This window comes from Triticum aestivum, chromosome 7D, assembly GCF_018294505.1.
Source record: "Triticum aestivum cultivar Chinese Spring chromosome 7D, IWGSC CS RefSeq v2.1, whole genome shotgun sequence".
In the NCBI taxonomy this organism is placed as follows: domain Eukaryota; kingdom Viridiplantae; phylum Streptophyta; class Magnoliopsida; order Poales; family Poaceae; genus Triticum; species Triticum aestivum.
In genome coordinates this window covers 337,227,461-337,246,565 of record NC_057814.1, presented here as the reverse complement: position 1 = coordinate 337,246,565, position 19,105 = coordinate 337,227,461, and the positions used below count along the sequence as shown (strand labels likewise).

The 19,105-nt window shown below is 48.3% G+C and overlaps 1 protein-coding gene across 1 annotated transcript; it reads right to left on the bottom strand.

Moving 5' to 3' along the window:
• Window positions 1-15,674: 15,674 nt before the first annotated feature.
• On the bottom strand, window positions 15,675-18,286 carry LOC123167013 (U-box domain-containing protein 15). Its single transcript, XM_044584848.1, has 4 exons — window positions 17,787-18,286; window positions 17,575-17,691; window positions 17,059-17,493; window positions 15,675-16,925 (listed from the first exon to the last, which is right to left on the bottom strand). Exons 1-4 carry the CDS (start codon window positions 18,123-18,125, stop codon window positions 15,882-15,884), a joined length of 1,935 nt encoding a protein of 644 aa, XP_044440783.1. The 5' UTR covers window positions 18,126-18,286; the 3' UTR covers window positions 15,675-15,881.
• Between the last annotated feature and the right edge of the window lie 819 nt (window positions 18,287-19,105).

Below are 19,105 nucleotides of genomic sequence, written 5' to 3'. Positions count from 1 at the left end.
CTCTTATGAAATAAACTGCTACACCTTTCCAAATAATCAATTTCACAAGATGAGATTTTGGTTTCATATTGTTTTTGTTTTCAAAACCCACATTTCACTTTTCGTAGGCTTGTTTCACAAAAATCTTATCTATTTCAATACCATAGTTTTGAAATAACAGATTTTGCTCTTTTGAAATAAACTGTTACACACATCCAAATAATCAGTTTCATATGTTGACATTTTAGTTTCTTATTATTTTTATTTTTAGAACCAACATTTCATTTTTCACTCGCTTGTTTCACAAAAATCACATATATTTCAATTTCATATTTTTGAAATACATATCTCGCTCTTTTGAAATAAACTGTTACACATATCGAAATAATCAGTTTCACAAGTTGTCATTTCAGTTTCGTATTAGTTTTATTTTCAAAACTCATATTTCACTTTTCACCGATAGTTTCACCAAATGACATATTTCAATTCCACATTTTTCAAATAATGTATTTCAATATTTTAAAAATAATTGTTACACGTTTTGAAATAATCAGTTTCTCGAGTTAAATTTCAATTTACTATTTTTTTCATTTCCACTGGCTTCTTATATAAAAATCACATATATTTCAATTGCGCATTTTTAAAATGACATATTTTTCACTCATTCAAAAGAAGACTTTATAATAACACATTCCAGTCATTTCGAAAAAGATTTCATAATAACATGTTTCACTAATTTCGTACTAACATATTTCACTCATTTCTAAAAAGATTTCATAATAATATATTTGACTCATTCCAAAAAACCAGTTTCAAAAGCTGACATTCAGTTTCATATTTGGGTTGAAATCGATTTCTAGTTAAGTAGTTTGCATCACATATGGAATATGAAATGTTGAAATTTAAACGTGTTTGAAATCTTCTAAGATTTATCTAGTTCTAAAGGTCTCGGCATCAGGTGTTCAAATATATGAAAAGTTTTTAAACTGATATTACAGTTTAAAAGATGTGAATGATTTACTTTGCCAAGGTAAAAGAAAAAAGTGGATTTATTGTGTAAGATAGTGGAACTAACATTTGTTGCATCCTTGCATGTAAAGGACCAGAGGATGATTTGACTACATTGAAATACCGGCAGCTGAGAAATCAGTACAAGGACTATACATGCAGGTGGGCCATAGGTTAGCACAAATCTCAGAACTCGCATGTGGTGCTAGATCTACCAGTATGAGGGGTTAGCATGCAAAATGACTTTGTGTGCAGTTCACTTGGAACGAGGCACAAGGTGTGAAGTTCCAAGCTGTGGAGGAGAACCTATTTGTTGTTCTAGTTTTCTGCACTAGCAGAAGCTCATGAAAGAAGGGCCGCGGTAGTCCGCAACCACAACGTGTAAAGAAGCCTGCCGACGGGGTGGCTTACCCGCGGTTTGTGGTTCTGAACCAGAATCACGTATGGTCACACATTCATAAAATCCTGGGACTGTTCTGGCTGAAAAACCTGGTGTGGGATCTGGCTAATAAGAAGCAACAATAGAGAATCTCGCCTATTTTGAGATTACGTCTGAGTGTCCTCTGTAAGTATTTCTAGTAAAAAGAACTACCTTTCAAAACACATATCATTATGGCCAGCCAAAATCGAAAGAGTGAGAGTACAAGATATGGGTCTACGCTTCCAGCTTGCTCCTGCTGACACCTGGCAAACGAATCTCAAAGCACCCTCCCCCTTTCTTCCACCTCTGACTTCGCTCTCTCCTCTTTTGTATCCCCCCAGCAGCCTCCGTTCTCGTCGACTTCTGCATAGGCTCGTCGTCGGTCCGAGGGCGTAGATGACATGTGGTGTCAATAAAAAGGTCGTCCACCTGCCTATGTCATTTCTTTGTGGACTCCATATCTTGCGACGCCGGGATCTTGCGGATCCTGCTTGATTTTTGCACGGGCCCGCCCCCGAGCCTGCCATGGATGGCTGCTGCTAGAAGGGGTGACATGGGCACTACTAGGAAAAGGTTAATTAGTGGCGCACCTATTTGGGCCATTAATGGCGCACTACAGGTGCGCCACTATCATCACGCCACTAGTAACTAGTACTAATGGCGCACCCCTGGTGCGCAATTAGTATACCAGACAATAGTGGCGCACCTGGGAGTGCGCCATTAGTATGTCAAACGGTGCGCCATTACTATGCCTCCCAGGGGGCCATATTTACCTTGTGCTCTGGGTTACTAATGGCGCACTTCTAGTTAATGCGCCACTAGTGTGTTTATTGCAGTGTGCCACTAAAGTGCAGTATGATGCGCCACTAAAGTGCAGTATGATGCGCCACTAGTATGAATATTAGGAATTTTTTCTTTTCTTTTCTGATATTTGCACAGGTTACAAAATATATTACTGCACAGAATATAGACAGCACAACATATAAACAGCAGATTTATCGAATACAATAGAAGATTAGTCTCCGAATACAATTCATCATATTAGTCTCCGAATTCAAAATACCGAACAAAGTTAGAACATTACAAGTCTCGAGACCGTGAGTAGCGAGTTTGTCTTCACATTACAAGTCGATATCGATAATCTAAACTACCATCACATAGAAGAGAGCTACGGTCATCACGATGAGCATCATCGCGATGAAACTAGTCTTCAACCGGTTCCTCCTCCGCTCCCTCCTCTCTCCCGCTAGATAGCGCGCGTATCTAGCTTCCGCCTCCGCCCTAGTGGTGTACCCTTTGTAACTGTTACCGCTGAAATGGTGAACCTGTCTCTGACACTCCTCCCAGTCGTCGTAGACTCCGGGAACCTTACCCTTGTACACAACATACGATGGCATCTCTATGCACTAGACAAACAAAACGTTAGTAGCAATTCACAGACAATACATAAGCAATATATAAGTATGCAACAAAAGGATCGAAAGAGAAAAGCAACACAGTAATAGCATGATTCATGGTCCTACTAATAAATAGCATCGATTACATATAAGTTGAACGACTGTCCAAACCAAAGAGACATACAAGTTCATTAAAGTTTAATTACAACATGAGCTAATCGATATTTCAGAACTACATAGCATCACTACTTTCAACTCGACTCAGGGACCGGAGTGTGGATGAAGCCGCCGTCTTTCGTGATGGTCATGAATGTGCGTTCGTTGTCAGCCTGCATTTGTAGTGTTGTTTCTATTTCACCGTTGGATGGTTGATATTTGAGGTAGAACTGCCCCGAAGTACGAAGGACATCTTGATGGATGATTTTCGCAAACTCTGACTGGATGCGAAAGAATTCTTGTCTGAGGTCCGCGTCCTGGATTGCCGACAAGCGTGCGGCACAATCTTTGAGACTATTTGGCATCAGAAGGTGATTATGGTCCCGTACGATCGCCCGCATGTGATGGAGGGCGTAGTAGGCATCCTTATGACCACCAGGCGGCTGCTTGACGCAGGGGAACATCGTTACGTGGGTGAACACGTGCTTGCTGTACCTAAAAATTGGCCTCTTGAAGGTGCCTCCAGATTTGGCGTAGCCGGGGAGAACATCATCAAGAACTTTCTTGATATTTGTGTAGTCTTTCTTCGACTGACGGTCCGAGTCGAAATACGTGGCCATGGAATAGTTCGGGCTTAAGAGGATGAGTGTGCAATGTGTGTCACTGCACAAAACACGGAATGTTAGAAAAAAAGAACGATCAAAATCTAAGAAATCATATGTTACGGGGCGGTGAGGGGATGACTTACTCGGGAAAGTAAGGCACGAGGAAGTTATCCTTATCTGGGTTCGCCAGAATGACGCCTTCGAGGTATGAACTCGCGACTTGCCGGTCCCCAGTGCTGCCCAAGATATTGGCACGCATGTAGAAGGGGTCGACTATCACGATGTCCGGGGTCTTGTCTCTAATGATCCGCATCTCCATACTCAGCGAAAATAGCCGAACGAAGGTGTAGTGCAGCGGATGAAGGTTAAACATAGTGAAGATGTCATCAAACCGCAGGACGATCATACCCCCGATGGCACTATCCACAAAGCCCTTGCCCTCTGGCACCTTGGCCACGAAAACCGGGTATGCCACATCATTCTCGGAGAGACGCCGCTTCTCCAAAGAAAGAACACTGTCATGCAGACTCCGCATAGCACCGGTTGCAGCATTGAGTAGATTAGTCGGTAGCATCGGCCTACCCACCACATGCACCCTCCTCGATATATCCTTAGGTGAAGGTGGCCCGTCCTGAGCACGGATCGTACTCGGTGCCGGCTGGCTCGCACCCTTGACACCCTTGTTATTCTTTCTTTTCCGTCCCTTCTTCTTCTGCTGTAATGGGATCGAGTTCTGCTCAGAGACCGCCTTCTTGAGTGTGTTGGGCTGATAATATTTCGCACCTCGGCTATCTGAGGCTCGGTGAAGGCGGCAGCTGGAGGCGTCTCCTGATAACTGAACGTCAGACGACGCCTGTTGCAATTGGGTTTCTCCGCGGTACCAGCTAGATCGCGATCGTCTTTTGCAGGGTTGGGTTCTTGAGAAGGAGGCCCCAAGAATTCGTCACCGTACCCATGTTCGTTGAAGTACTTATCGACGTTGGTAAATGTACCGTCGTCGTCGTCCGGATCCTGTGCCATATGCATGTCCGGCAGCATGTCCGGTAGCGTTGCGGCGGTCTTGCCATGGCTTGGCGCCGGCACGACTGGCGGTGTTGTCTGTGGGGTGGTGTCCCCCGCCCCAAACGAATCTGGCTCTTCGGCCAAAGCAGGGGCCGGCTTAAGCAGGCGCTGAGGGTCATCACGTCATCTTCGTCGGCCCAGGGGGTCGAAACGGAGGTAACAAGTCGTCCCAGCCCCGGAGCACCCGAACCAGTTGAACCCTATACACGGTGGGTGGCATCGGATTACCGTGGAACACGCGGCTGCCCGGTTGAACGATTCTGACCTTGGCGACATCGATCAACTCGCCGTCCACGAAGTGCAGGAGAGTGCATGGAACGTCGGCGGCGCCCTGCGAAAACATGTAGGGCGTCAGGGATGCCCGGTCAAAGGCAAGGAGATAAAGTCATCAGCCGAGAGGCCTAATTAGTTACTGTGATGCCGTCGAGCTCGGCTAATGTCGAGGCACCGCCAACGGTGGGCGTGCAAGTGACGGAGGGGCCGCTTGCTACTGAGGTGCCGACCGGCGTATTCTTCCCACACCCGGGTGCATTAAGCTGCAATGCCGGCACCGACGCGGGATACACCAATGCCGCCTCCGCCGGAGACACCAATGGCGCCGCCGGCGCGTTGCGCGAGTTGCTGCCCGTGAAGCTAGGAATCGGGGGCGGTCCCTGTTGGCCGCCCGCCATCCACGCCTGCAGCCCCTCAATAAAGGTAGGCACAATGGCGGTGATCGTCGCTCCCAGTTGGTCTCGCACTTGCTCTTCGACTATCTCCGGAATCCGCACCACTTGTGCCTTGAGTTCTTGAACCTCGCGCTCCTGGCTTTCCGAGCTAATCTTTCTCTCCTTTCACCCAGCGGTATAGTATTCCGACCATTTCGTGGACAAGCCTTTGCCGGCCACACGACCAGCTGACGACGGCTTACTGAGCTTATCCGTGTTTTTCATTACGTTCAACGCCCTATTTAAAGTGGTGTCCCAAGGGGAGCTCTACTACCCCGCGCTACTGCTTTCAGTTTCCTGCGGAAGGAATGTGAACCATTTAGAAATTTGGCTTCATTAATTAGAATGCAACCATGTGGAGCTAATTACGCGGGGGGGGGGGGGGGGTTATTCCTTACCAGAACAAGCTCAAGCGCCTTGGTCTTCGGATCCGTGGTAAGCTCCTTTATTACCGGGTCAATCTTGTACCGGGCCCTGACATAGTTCCTGGTCTGCTTGTCACGGTATTTATTGAAGAGGGGCGGTAGGCCTTGCTCGGCACGCTCCGCGTCCTCCTTGTCCCATATAGGTTCCGCCACTCTGTAACCGCCGGGACCGAGTGTGTGGACCCCTAAGTTCAGGTCCCGCATATCTTTCCCCCACTGACTTGATTCCTTGGATGCGTTGCTCTCGCACTTGATCTTGAACTCCAGGTAGTCAGCTTCGCTGATCGAAGGATTTTTCTCCTTGATCTTCTCATAACTATCACCTTCTTCAATCCTTCTCTTCACCGCGGCTCTCCAAGTAGCCAGGGCCGTGCTCATCTTCGTGAGGGCGACACTGTTCACTTTATTCCCTGAGAGGCGTGTGTTTGCGAAGTCACCGGGGAACTTGTATCGTTCGTGCAGCTTCGTGAAGAGGAGGTTGCGCAAATTCCCTCGGTCACGATGCCTTAGGTTCTCGGTGTTGATTGAGACGGTGCTCCGGAGAATGCACCCGAGCTATCCTGCGTACCCCTTGACTAATTCTTTGGGCGCCGTTGGATGCCCACCGGAGGACACTTCAGTAAATTCCTCCTTGACGGTGCCGAGCACGTTCGGGCGCCGGTCCTTCCGTTGCCTCTTCTGTTGGCTGCCATCTGTGCGTGCGCTGCCATCATCAGTGGTGGCATCCTCGGCGGCACCATCAGTGGTGTCATCCCCGACGCCACTAGGGGTTGTGTAGTCAGGATCGGTGTCTTCCGCGGCGTCCTCGTAGCGGTGAGGTTCTTCCTCCATCTCCTGGGACAGCTCCCAGAATGCCTTGCCCGAACCGCCGGCCTCATCGTTGTGGGCCATGTTTCGCTCTAAATAGGAAAAAAAGGCTACTAGACTTATTTCTTAAATGTAGTCTAGGAAAAAATAAATCCACAAGTCAATATATCAGGACCCATCACATCTTCATAGACTCGATGGGGCCTCAAATGCCCTTCCTCATCTACAACTAGTTGTCCGCCTCAATCGATATTGGATTTTCTCACATTTTTCTGATTCAAACTAGATTTCGATGGCTGTTAGGTTATTCAGCATGTAATCTAAAATAAATACAAAAATATCGGCTGATTCTACTGTAATGCATTATTAGTCTCAAAACTTCCAGTTATGTTTGCAATATTAACAGGAGTACACTACTAGAGTTAACAAATTGGGCATCTTCTAGGTCAAACTATAAATGTTGATTAATTTTTGTTTCGGTTGAGAATCGGGCACCTTCTAGGTTAAAAAATTTGGGCATGACCTTTGCTAATTTTCTTAACCTAGGAGTGCCCCATTCTCAACCGAAACGGAAATTAATCAACGTTTTAGGAGAAAGGGGTCATTTCACATCAGAAGTTGAGCAGGTTCAACAGTAGCAGCAGCATTACAGTAGAAACAACAGTAGAAACAACTACAGAAAAAAGTAGCAGTAGCATCACAAGTTTGGGATCTACAGTAGCAGCAACATCAGAATATTGGGATCTTGCCACTGCCCAAAAAATAGGTGCAGTAGGCAGGATTACATACATAAAATAGAGCACACTCTCTGTAATTCTCTGACCTTATAGCTGCTTCTCCTTGGTCTTCTGGATCTTCAAAACCTTCTTCACAATCTAGGCCTTAGATGAGGTATCTAAAACAAGTAAAACAAATATTGAGTAGGCCAAATAGCAGTAACAAGTAAACTATGACAACAATGAGTAACTCCAGCAAGACATAGCAGCACATATATAGCAGCACATATATGAACTGCAGCAATGAGTAACTGCAGCAAGATATAGCAGCAAATCATTTTCCAGTAGTGGATATTTGTTTGTCGTTGCATATGGAAGGAACACTCTGCGTGTGGGTGGTGAGTGAGGGAGAACCATAAACAGCAGGGCAAAATCAATCAATCCTTTCCTAACCACTAGGCCTTGTCCATATGCAAGCAGAGAACCATATGTTCTGTGGCCTTTTCATCCATCATTTACACCGTGAATCCAACATCTGTTACCCATGCTGATGATTCACTTCAAACAGGCCACCTAGGGGCACAAAGCTCCATCAACAACAGAATCAAAGATGGCCAATTGGCCATGCCATGCTTGGCGGCAGAAGTACTGAAGAAGTGACATGGAGCAGTATAGTGGCATGGTCATTGACCTGTGGCTAGCATCTAAACAGCTCACACATATACAGAGACACACCATGTGGCACCAACAGTTAGTAATCACAAGCACACACACACACCCACTAGCACCCAGGATTATGAATTAACACCATAATTTGCACTATAGTGATGTCATAAAAAAAGCACTGTTGTGATAATCAGTATAAGAGCTATAGAATGGAAAGCAACCAAGAACAGATGCAGGTCCAGGCCACCACCAGAGCACATATGTTCATCTAACATGTAATAGAGAGAAGAAACAAAAATATAGGACAGGAGATACCTTATATATATCACGAACATATATATATATATATATATATATATATATATATATATATATATATATATATATATCACAGGTACAGGTACATAGGTAATACAGAGACTACAAATTGAACTAGCACGGTTATGCGGCAAGTGCAGTACACAACTTACAAAATTTAACTAATTCTCACATGAAAGAACAGAGTAACAAATTCAGTTTCACAGATCAACACATAATCACTAGACAAACACGAATCTAAACTGAACAATTAATAGGTTGCAAGAATATATAAAATCTGAACATTACACAATTCTGAACAGTACACTTCTCAAATTCATAGAAATTTGAGAGAGAGAGGGAGACAGCAAGGATTCAGATTCAGAGAAGTGCACCAGGAGGGAAGTGGAGAGGAGGAGGAGCAGCAGTTTTGAGGTTTTAGAGAAGAGCAGCAGCAAGACGTTGACAGGAGGAGCAGCAGGAGTAAAGCAAGGGGGAGGAGCAGCAACAAGGCGAGGGAAGAAACACGGCCGACAGAGGGCGAGCGCGGCCGTGGGCGGCAACACGCAAGTGTGTGTGTGCGCGGGCGCGACCGACTGCAGCGACAGCGCAGTGGCGAGGCAACGCAGAAGCTCGGCGATAGCGGCTACGACAACGAACCCGACGGGGGAAGGGGGAAATCGGTCGAAGGCCTCACCGAGGTGCTCGACGACGAGCTCGGGAGGTCGGGGGTGGCCGGGGCAGAGCGATGTGACGAGGTGGACGAGGGCGGCCGAGGTTGGGGAAGACGGCGATGGCGACGATACGGTGTAGCTCCGGTCGATTGAGAGCCCGTAGATGAAGTAGGAGTCGATGGCGGTCCTCCTGGACGTCTTCGTGCGGCGCGGGGTGACTGGTGGCCGCGCAGTGGGTCGGGGCGGCGGCGCAGTGGGTCGGGGCGGCGACGGAGCAGCAGGTCGAGGGCTCGGGGGATTGGGGATTTCGGATCGATGGTGTTTTTTATCATTGCCTTTTTTAGTGGGGAGAGGGTTAGCAATGGCGCACCATCTAGGGGTGCGCCATAAACACAGTGGTAGCAATGGCGCACCTTCCCCTGGTGGCCATTACTAACTTTTTATTATTATTTTTAGTTGCATCTAATAATTTTTTAGAAAATGACGATCAAATTTGAAAACATTTATGAATGTGAAAAAATATCATCAAATTTGTTATTTGAAAATATTTATGAATATTAAAAAATATCATCAAATTTGTTATTTGAAAATATCATCAAATTTGTTATTTGAAAATATTTGAAAAATATCCTAAAAATTGGTATACCAATGGCTATATCTAGCCATGGGCCGGGCCGGGCCGGGCTTGGGCCGGGCCTGAAAAAGCCCATGGCAGAAAACTGAGGCCCAGGCCCTCCCAGGCCCTATCATCGGGCCTACTTTTCAAGCCCAAGCCCGGCCCATCTGGTAAAAAGCCCTGAAAAGCCCTTAGGGCTTAGGGCCGGCCTCTTCCTTAAAATGCCAATATGCCAAGCCCAAGCCCGTCCAGGCCCTGCTGGTGGGCTCAAAACTCAGGCCCAAGCCCGGCCCACGGGCAAGCCCATCGGGCCTAGGCCCTGGATTTTAGGGCCGGGCCTGAGATGGCCAGGACTACCAATGGCGCACCTCCTAGGGGTGCGCCATAAGTACCTTGATAGCAATGCCGCACCTTCTCCTGGTGCGCCACTACTAACTTTTTTTAATTATTTTTAGTTGCATCTAATAATTTTTTAGAAAATGACGATCAAATTTGAAAACATTTATGAATGTGAAAAAATATCATCAAATATGTTATTTGAAAATATTTATGAATATGAAAAAATATCATCAAATTTGTTATTTGAAAATATCATCAAATTTGTTATTTGAAATATCATCAAATTAGTTTTTTTGGATTTTTAATTGCATTCATTTGTGAATTGGTAAAACATTTATGAATATGAAAAAATATCATCAAATTTGAAAAAATATTCATGAATTCAAAACGTGCCCATGAAATTTAAAAATATTCATGAGTTCAAAAAATATCATCAAATAAAAATTGGTATACCAGAATAAACATAAATAAATATTCATGAGGACTAGAACAGAAGAAATATCATTTCAATATGTCGAAATACAATCGAGAAATGAAGACTACAATTTAAATACAATCGATCTTAGCTAGCTATCTTTTCACAATCTTCTTGCCCTTCTTTTTCGCAAATGGAGTTCTTCTGTTGAACGGACGTCCTTTAGGTAGGGTGGTCCTGCTTCTTCTTGTGGTGTATGGCACTTCATCGTCGTCATCATGTTCCATCTTCGGGTCGCCGTACTTGTCGAAGTCTTGCTCATTGGCGACTCCATCCATTCCGATGATCTTCCTTTTGCCTCTCCTCACGACAACACGACTGGGCTTTGACGGGTCGGTAATGAAGAAGCATTGGTCCACTTGGGAAGCCAGTACCCATGGCTCATTTTTCGCGGTGACGTTTGCGCCCGCGGTCTTGGATTTGGCTTCGGGTATAACCATGGTGGTGAAATACCGGTCTTCTTTTAGGACGCTCTTGGCCCATCTGACACGGAACATCGGGACCTTCTCTCCAGCGTAGCTCAGCTCCCAGATCTCCTCGATCCTTCCGTAGTATCTGTCCTTGTCGTTACCGGTGTAGGATTCCATCGTTACCCCGGAATTCTGATAACCATCGCTCTTCATGTCCTTGTCCTCGGTGTAGAATGTGTAGCCGTTGATATCGTACGCCTCATAGGTCATCAGGTTGTGCTCGGCGCCCTGTGACAAGGCGAATATGAGTTTTTCTTCCGCGGAAGAATCCTCATGTAAAGGGTACGACAGAAGCTTCTCCTTGAACCAACGCGTGAAACATGAGTTATGCTCTTTGATTATATCTCCGTCCGTCCTTTGTTGGCCTCGGTCATTGTACGTCTTCTCAATAAAGGTTTTGTGCTCTACCACCCAAGGATCAACCACGTCTATGTGTTGTAGCGCGACTAGGTTTGCTCTTTCAAAGTCGGCGAGTCGACCCTCGAAGTCGACATGCATTTCGCGGTGACCATCGCGGTGACCCCATCCAGCGAGCCTGCCGAGGTGCCTGTTGACGGGCAGACCAACGGGGTTCTCGATGCCTAGATAATTCGTGCAGTAGGAGATGCACTCTTCGGTCAGAAAGCTCCTGGCTATGCTTCCCTCTGGACGTGACATGTTGCGAACGTATCCTTTGATGACACCATTCATCCTTTCGAACGGCATCATGCTGTGCAGGAACGTCGGCCCGAGTTGGATGATATCCTCCATGATATGGACCAGCAGATGCACCATCGAAGAATGCGGGCGGGAAGTACATCTCAAGCTCGCATAGTATCACCGTGATCTCTTTCTGTTGCCTTCTGAGTTGCTTCACGCCAACCGACTTCCGAGAGATGACGTCGAAAAAGTTGCATAGGCCAAATAGCGTTTCACGGACATGCGCGTCCATGATCCCACGGATTGCAACTAGAAGTATCTGCGTCATCAGCACGTGACAGTCGTGAGACTTCATCCCGCTGAACTTCTGCTTCGCTGAGTCTAGGTATCTGCTTATCTTCCCCGCGTAACCGTAAGGAAGTTTTACTCCTACGAGGCAGGTGAAAAACTGCTCGATCTCCTCCTGACTTAGAGTGAAGCACGCGGGAGGGTAGTCATTTCCGATCTTCTTGGCCTTTTTGCCTTTGCGATGACTTTCCGTGTCCTGCTTCGCCTCATCATCATCACCATTTGCGTGAAGCTCCTCCCTGATGCCCATTGATTTCAAGTCTGCCCTTGCTTTCGTCCCATCTTTGGTCCTCTCTGGCATTTTGAGCAGGGTACCAAGTAGACTCTCGCACACGTTCTTCGTGATATGCATGACATCAAGGCTATGAGGACACGGAGGATCTTCCAGTACGGCAAGTCCCAGAAAACAGACCTCGTTTTCCATACCTTCAGCAGCGGCTCTGGCGCCTTTCGCCTCTTTCCCGGCTCTGGCGCCTTTTGCTTCTTTCCCGGCAGTGGGCAATCTTTCCAATTTTTGAATAGCTCGTCTATTTCCTCGCCGCTCCTCGTACGCGGGCGTCTTCTTGGTTCGGTTTCACCATCGAACAGATCCTTGCACTTTCTCCATGATTCATCGTCGCAAAGCCACCTTCGATGTCCCATGAACATGGTTTTCGAAGACCCGGGATCTCTATCTAGCTGGCGATACATTGTGTCATCCATGCACCTGACGCATCCAGAAAATCCGTGGACCACCTGCCCCGCGACATATCTGTAACCGAGATAGTCGTGCACCGTCGTGAGCAGTGCGGCTCTCATAGGGAAATATTCTTTCTCTGCGGCGTCCCACGTATTGGCTGGCGTTTTCCACAGCGTGTCTAGCTCCTCTTTCAGCAGCCCCAGATACAGATTGATGTCGTTCCCTGGTTGTTTCGGCCCTTCAATTAGCATACTCATGTGAATGTACTTCCTCTTCATGCACAACCAGGGGGGAAGGTTGTACATCCACACAAACACAGGCCGGGTGCTATGTGTGCTCCTCTGGCTGCCAAACGGATTGACTCCATCGGTGCTCGCGCCCAGCATGATGTTCCTTGGATCGTCCCCAAATTCTGGGTGTTCGAAGTTCAACGCTTGCCACTGGCTCGCATCCTTAGGGTGACTCAGCATCTTGTCTTTTCTATTTATCTTCGGATCATTTCCGTCATCTTCTCGCTTCTTCTCCTCCCTATCCGCGTGCCAACGCAGGAGCTTTGCTAGCTTAGGGTCCGCGAAATACCGCTGCAGACGAGGAGTGATCGGAAAGTACCACACCACTTTTCGAGGAGCTTTCTTCCTCTTCTTGTATCGAGTGACGCCGCACACCGGACATATGGTAGACTCCGCGTGCTCGTCCCGATAAATGATGCAACTGGTCATGCACACATGGTATTTCACGTGCGGTAAATCCAGAGGACACAATATTTTCTTCTCCTCCTCGAAACTGGTAGGGCACTTGTTCCCCTTGGGAAGACGTTCGTGCCAGAATGACATGTTCTCGTCGAAGCATGCGTCGGTCATTTTGTGTTTTACCTTCATATCCAGAGCCATGAGCGTTACTTTCAGGCGGGTATCCTCGGGCCTGCATCCTTCATACAATGGAGTAACCGCGTCTATATCCAGTTGATCCAGCTTGGCTTTCTCTCGGGCGGCAGCTCTTGCGTTATCCGTCTGCTTGAGAAGCAGCTCTTGAATATGAGGGTCCTGCACCCAGCCCATCGATGGTCCATCGTCGTCTGCTCCGGCATCTTCATCTTCATGATCATGCCCTTCGTCTTGATCTTCCTCATCATCATGTCCGGCATCTTCTACATGATGACTGTGTACTGCATCACCATCGTGATCATGTCCTGGAGATTCTTCGTCTTCTCGCCCGCCCCGTCGCGGTTGTCTTGCTGCCCTTCCTCATTTCTTGCCCGGCCCCCATGGACGACTTCATAGTCATCTTCATCACCTTGCCACCTATAGCCATCCATGAAACCACGCAAGAGCAGGTGGTCCCGCACCTGTCCGGAATCCGGGTCCGTAATAAGGCACTTCAGCTTGCATCTTCGACACGGACATCTTATCTCCGTCTCGTTCTTTTGAAGCATCTCGGCCTTCGCGGAGCTCAAAAACCTATTCACGATGCCTTCGGTCATCGTGCGGACCATGTTCGCCTGCGGGGTAGAGCAAAACGATATTTTAGAACCAAAAAAAATTTCGCATGACTTTGCCTAAAAATAGGACAAAAAAGAATGCATAGTGCCAAGTTCTCGCCGAAACGGAAATGAATCAACATTCCGGTTAAATATTGGCAACTATCGCATTTCAAATACCGGTACCTGCAAACACAAACATATGCAACACCACAAACATACGTAGATCTAGGCCATAAAAAGTGCATGTGCATATTGTTGGAGGGAGAAAAAAGTAGATTTACAACATAAAGAAGCTTTCCCCTTACTTACCTATCAAAAAAAGGAAATTTAACCACTTAATTTGGGTGAATTTATGGTGCAAATGAGGTGAGGAGGAGGAGGCAGCCGAGACAAGCTTGGAGGAGGTGGTGGAGAGAATGAAGTGGGGAAAGTGAGTGTGGTAGGTGACAGTCCAAAATATCTAGCTGCTCTCAGGTTACCAATGGCGCACCACCTAATAATGCGCCATTAGTAACCCTAGTTACTAATGGCGCACCTGTTACGTGGTGCGCCATTACTAGTTTTGCATATATATATATATATATATATATATATATATATATATATATATATATATATATATATATATATATATATATATATATATATATAATTGTTAGTAGTGGCGCACCGTGGTTGTGGTGCGCCATTACTAGTTTGAACTAGTAATGGCGCACTATACCCTGGTGCGCCATTACTAGTTTTGAAAAAAAAGTAAAAGAATTTTTTTAGTAGTGGTGCACAGAGTGTGTGGTGCGCCATTACTAGTTTGAACTAGTAATGGCGCACTTTGCCCTGGTGCGCTATTACTAGTTTAGGAAAAGAAATTGTTAGTAGTGGCGCACCGTGGGTGTGGTGCGTCATTAGTGATATGGACACTAATGACGTACCTACACATGGTGCGCCACTGCTATATTGCAGTGGCGCACCATATGTGGTGCGCCGTTAATGTCCATATTAGCTATAGCCCTTTTCCTAGTAGTGGGGAGGAGACGACGGGGTGTAAGGATGCAATGATGGAGGGTTCTGATATGGTATGGCTCCTGTTGGTGCTACTTGGTGGAGCTGGCTGCTCCATGGGACGAGAGAGAGGGAAAGAAATTACAGCATGTTTTTTTGGGGTAATTAGATCTAGGGAATGATAATTGAAGGGGTGTGAGTCATCAAATCTATTGTTTGGTTCGGGGATTGGGAATTCAGAAGGAAATAAACATGTGACTTTAGACTCCACCTCCCACCGTTTTATTAACAAAGGAGGGGTGGGAATTGGAATGGAATTGTTTTAGTGAGTCGATCTTCGCCTTTCATCATAACTTACGTTAACTTTCCATGTCTAGTCCCTCGCTAATGCCCATAAACCAAACAAGGGAATAGAGTTTCTCCTCAAATCTCACATATAATTCCTATTATGTGCCAAACAAAAGATTGGGAATAAAACGTCTCATCCCATGTTTAATCTCAATACAATTTCCTACTCTAAACTCCCGTTCCCCTGCCCAAAATTACAAAACACTTTGAGATTCATTTTTGCCAACTTTCAGTGGGAAGCGGGTCTCACGACGGGGCGTACGGCCCAAGTCATATAAGATCTTTCTCCCTTAAATTGGATCTCTCTCGGGAGCCTACCAAGCAGGAAAGAGCTAGAAATGCAACGGTAGCGGTCACCAAAAAATTGTACTACCAAGTTTATAGTTGTGATTAATAGAGTTGAGTTGCCTGTGGTGAGAATGTGATATCCCAGGGGCGTGAAAGTCCTCAAGAGGTGTGGGTAGTGAATCCACCACGCGACAGGTTCCCTAGGGTTGATCACGGATTTTCAATAAATTTTCTATCAAAAACGAGATGAATTACAGACAGGTACAAATGGGTCTCACATTCAGTAGCACTTTTTTGCTATCTGAATCAGAGAGTTGGCCTTCCTCTGCGCTCTACTGGTGCCAGTCTTGGCGATCTGTGAGAGGTGCTCGTGGAGGCCGAACCTGAGCGCGTGCACCAGGAGCGTCTGCTTCTTGGAGCCCAGCTCCAGCAGGACGGACAGCGCGCACTCCTTGTTCTTGGGTGTGCCTTCCTTGATAAGCTGCACGAGCTTCTCCACGAATGGCGTTGTCCCGATCTCTCCAAGACAGGTTGGATGCGACGACAGCAGCAGAAAGATGGAGAGCGCCTCGTCGACCATTCCAAGGCTCCTGTCGTCGATGACCTTCATTAGCGCTGGGACGATGCCGGCTTGGGTGGCCCTGACCTTGTTCTGCTGGTTGAGGATGAGGTTGAAGATAGCCGTGGCGGCGTCCTTCTTGCCCCGGACGGTGCCGTTGGTCAGGAGCTCCACCAGCGGCGCGATGCCGCCAAGGGTCCCGATCGTGGCCTTGTTCTCGTCGAGCATGGACAGGCTGAAAAGCGTCGCCGCCGAGTTCTCCTGCCCCTCCGCGCTGCCGTTCCGGAGGATCTCGATGATGAGCGGGATGGCGCCCCCCTTGGTAATTAGAAGCTTGTTGCCATGGTCAATGGACAGGTTCAGCAGCGAGGTCACCGTGTTCTCCTGCACCTTCTTGTCCGGGTAGGCCAGCAGGCCGATCAGGGCGGGGATGCCGCCATTGCCAACAATGAGAGCCCTGTTCTCCGGGGACTCCTTGGAGAGCATCCGGATCTTCTTCGCCGCTTTTCGCTGGACATCAGGGTGGATCGACGACAGCGCTTCCACCAGCGACGGGATGTCCTCTCTCGGGTGCCCGTCCTGCTCGGCCACGGGCTCCGGCTCCCTCCTCTGCAGCTCCACCTTGTGCTTGTCGCACCACTGCAGGATCAGGTTCTTGAGCGCGTAGTTGGGCGCCAGCGAAAGGTGCGCCAATGGCTGCCGCGTCTTCGGGCATGTCCTCTCCCCGCTGTCCAGCCACTTCTGGATGCTTCTCCTCTCGTACGTCTGCGTATTTCAAACCAACTTCTTATCTAAACCAAAAAATATTTAAAGGAAAACAATAATTTCGTTTCGAACATGGTTCATCTGTTGTAGTACGACTAAAGCAAGAGGAATCAAGATTCGGCAATGCGCGTGCCTGTCCACTGGCGACAATGACAGGATCCGTCATGATCTCCAACGTGATAGGGCAGAGGAAGTCGTCCGGGATCATCAACGAGGGGCACTTGTCGAGGGACTTGGTCACGAAGACCTCGCCACCGAGGACGTTCTTCTCGTCAATGCCGGCGATCGCCTTGAACTTGTGGAGGAGCTCAATGATCTGCTTGGTGCTGTCCGCATGCTGCCCGTTCCGCTCGCTGATCAGCTTCTTTATGGCCACCGTCTCCGCCCTCAGATCCGGCAGCATCTGCAGCTCCAGCTTGCTGGCCAGCCTATCCACTATTGCCCCGTCCGCATTCCTCTCCTCGTCCTTGTTGTTCTGGAGTATCACCATGAGATCCATTGACAACTCCATGTCTTGCGTGTCCGTTCTCTTCTTGCATCTCATCAGCTGAGCGTTCATCAGCTCCACCTTAATCAACAGGATCATATGTGTGATTGTGTGATCCGTACGTAAATAGCTTTCCAGGAGCATTATTGATGATGCACTTACCTGCTCGGTGACTTCATCGGAAATGTCGAGCTCCGCGTAGGGCATTCCATCCAGCGCAGAGTTCATCTTCTCGTACACAGCGCGGAACCTCCCCAGCACGGCCTCGCTCTCCAGCGCCTGAAAATCGATTGGCCTCAAATCAATTGGTCAAGGCCACGCATGGCAAGAAGGGGCAAGGAGAAAGACATCAGGTCATGGCCATCTGATCGGACCAGAAAGATTTTGCTGCCGTCGTTGCAGGATCGGAGGAGGCGGCGCGCGGCGGACAAGGCCCGGCCGAGGAGGGTGAGGCGGCGGTAGGCGTCATCGGTGAGCCGGGGCGCGGAGTCGCGGAGCTCCTCGAGCAGCGGAAGGATGAGCTGCAGCCAGCGGAGGAGGTTGTGGCATTCCTTTCGCTGCGTGCGGCGGAATTCCGAGTAAGCGCGGGCCGAATTGACGGTGGCGAGGAGCTCCTCCACGAGGTCCTCGTCGTCCATCTCCCTTGCCGGGGTCCCGGATGGCTCGGGGTCAGCGGTGGCCGCCGCCGACGGTGGCAGCGCCGGTTGGGGCATGCGGCATCAAGCGGTTGGCGAGCTGCGTACGGAGAAACGAGAGGCGCGCGTGAGTGAAACGGAGGCGAGAGCATGAAAGGCAAAGCCAAAAATAACAAGGGATGAGGAGACTCGGTCGATGGAGAATGCTTTTTGTGCGCTAAATCACTGGGAAGCGCTTCTTCTGTCGTCGAGACAAGCCATAAAAATGGAGAATACTACAGAGTGCATGCAGTTTGCATAAGATCTGTAGCGTCCGATCTATAGGGCTTGTTTTTTTTTTTCCAACACGCCAAGTTGGCGTATCATTGCATTGATAGGTAGAAAGAATACAGGTTTAGAGGACACCTAGTTCGTACACAACTAGGCGTGCCAGGGGTCCTCGTGAGCAGAAGAAGTGGGATGCTCGGCCCAGTTACAGTGGTTTACAACGCGTCAATTACAGCTTGGAGTCCTTTGGCGCCGGCCGAGGCCCAGGTGCGCACGTCGTCCTGGATCGAGGCGAACAAGCGGCTAACAGAGGGTTGTTGAAGGTCAAAGATGCAAGCATTGCGGTGCTTCCAGATGGCCCAGGTGACCAGTGGCACTAGGGACACAAGGGCCTTCCGGAGCGATACTGGGATGGAGCCAGTAGCGTCTCGCCACCAGTCGTAGAGGTTGAGGTCGCGATTGGGGGGGCTGACAGTGAGTCTGCACCAAGCAAGAGAGCGGTGCCAAATCTCCCTGGAGAAGACGCAGGCGGTCAGGAGGTGATGTATGTCCTCGAAGTCTTGATCGCATAGGACGCAGCGGGGAGGGTGGGCTAGTCCTCGCCTAGCAAGTCTTTTCGCCATCCAGCAACGGTCTTGCTTGCCGAGCCATAAGAACACTTTGACATTGGTCGGGGCCCAGCCCTTCCATGTCATCCTCCAGTCCATGTGCGCAATGGATCCATGGAAAAGAGCCAGATAGCAGGATCAGGCCGAGTATGAGCTGCTAGCAGTCCACCGCCAGCGTATGCG

Excerpts from the sequence above, each read along its gene's own strand:
- LOC123167013 (XM_044584848.1), bottom strand. The coding sequence starts at position 18,125 with ATGCCCCAACCGGCGCTGCCACCGTCGGCGGCGGCCACCGCTGACCCC. Across the intron at positions 17,692-17,786 it reads ACGGCAGCAAAATCTTTCTG|GCGCTGGAGAGCGAGGCCGT; the intron begins GTCCGATCAGAT and ends ATCGATTTTCAG. Across the intron at positions 16,926-17,058 it reads TCATTGTCGCCAGTGGACAG|ACGTACGAGAGGAGAAGCAT; the intron begins GCACGCGCATTG and ends TGAAATACGCAG.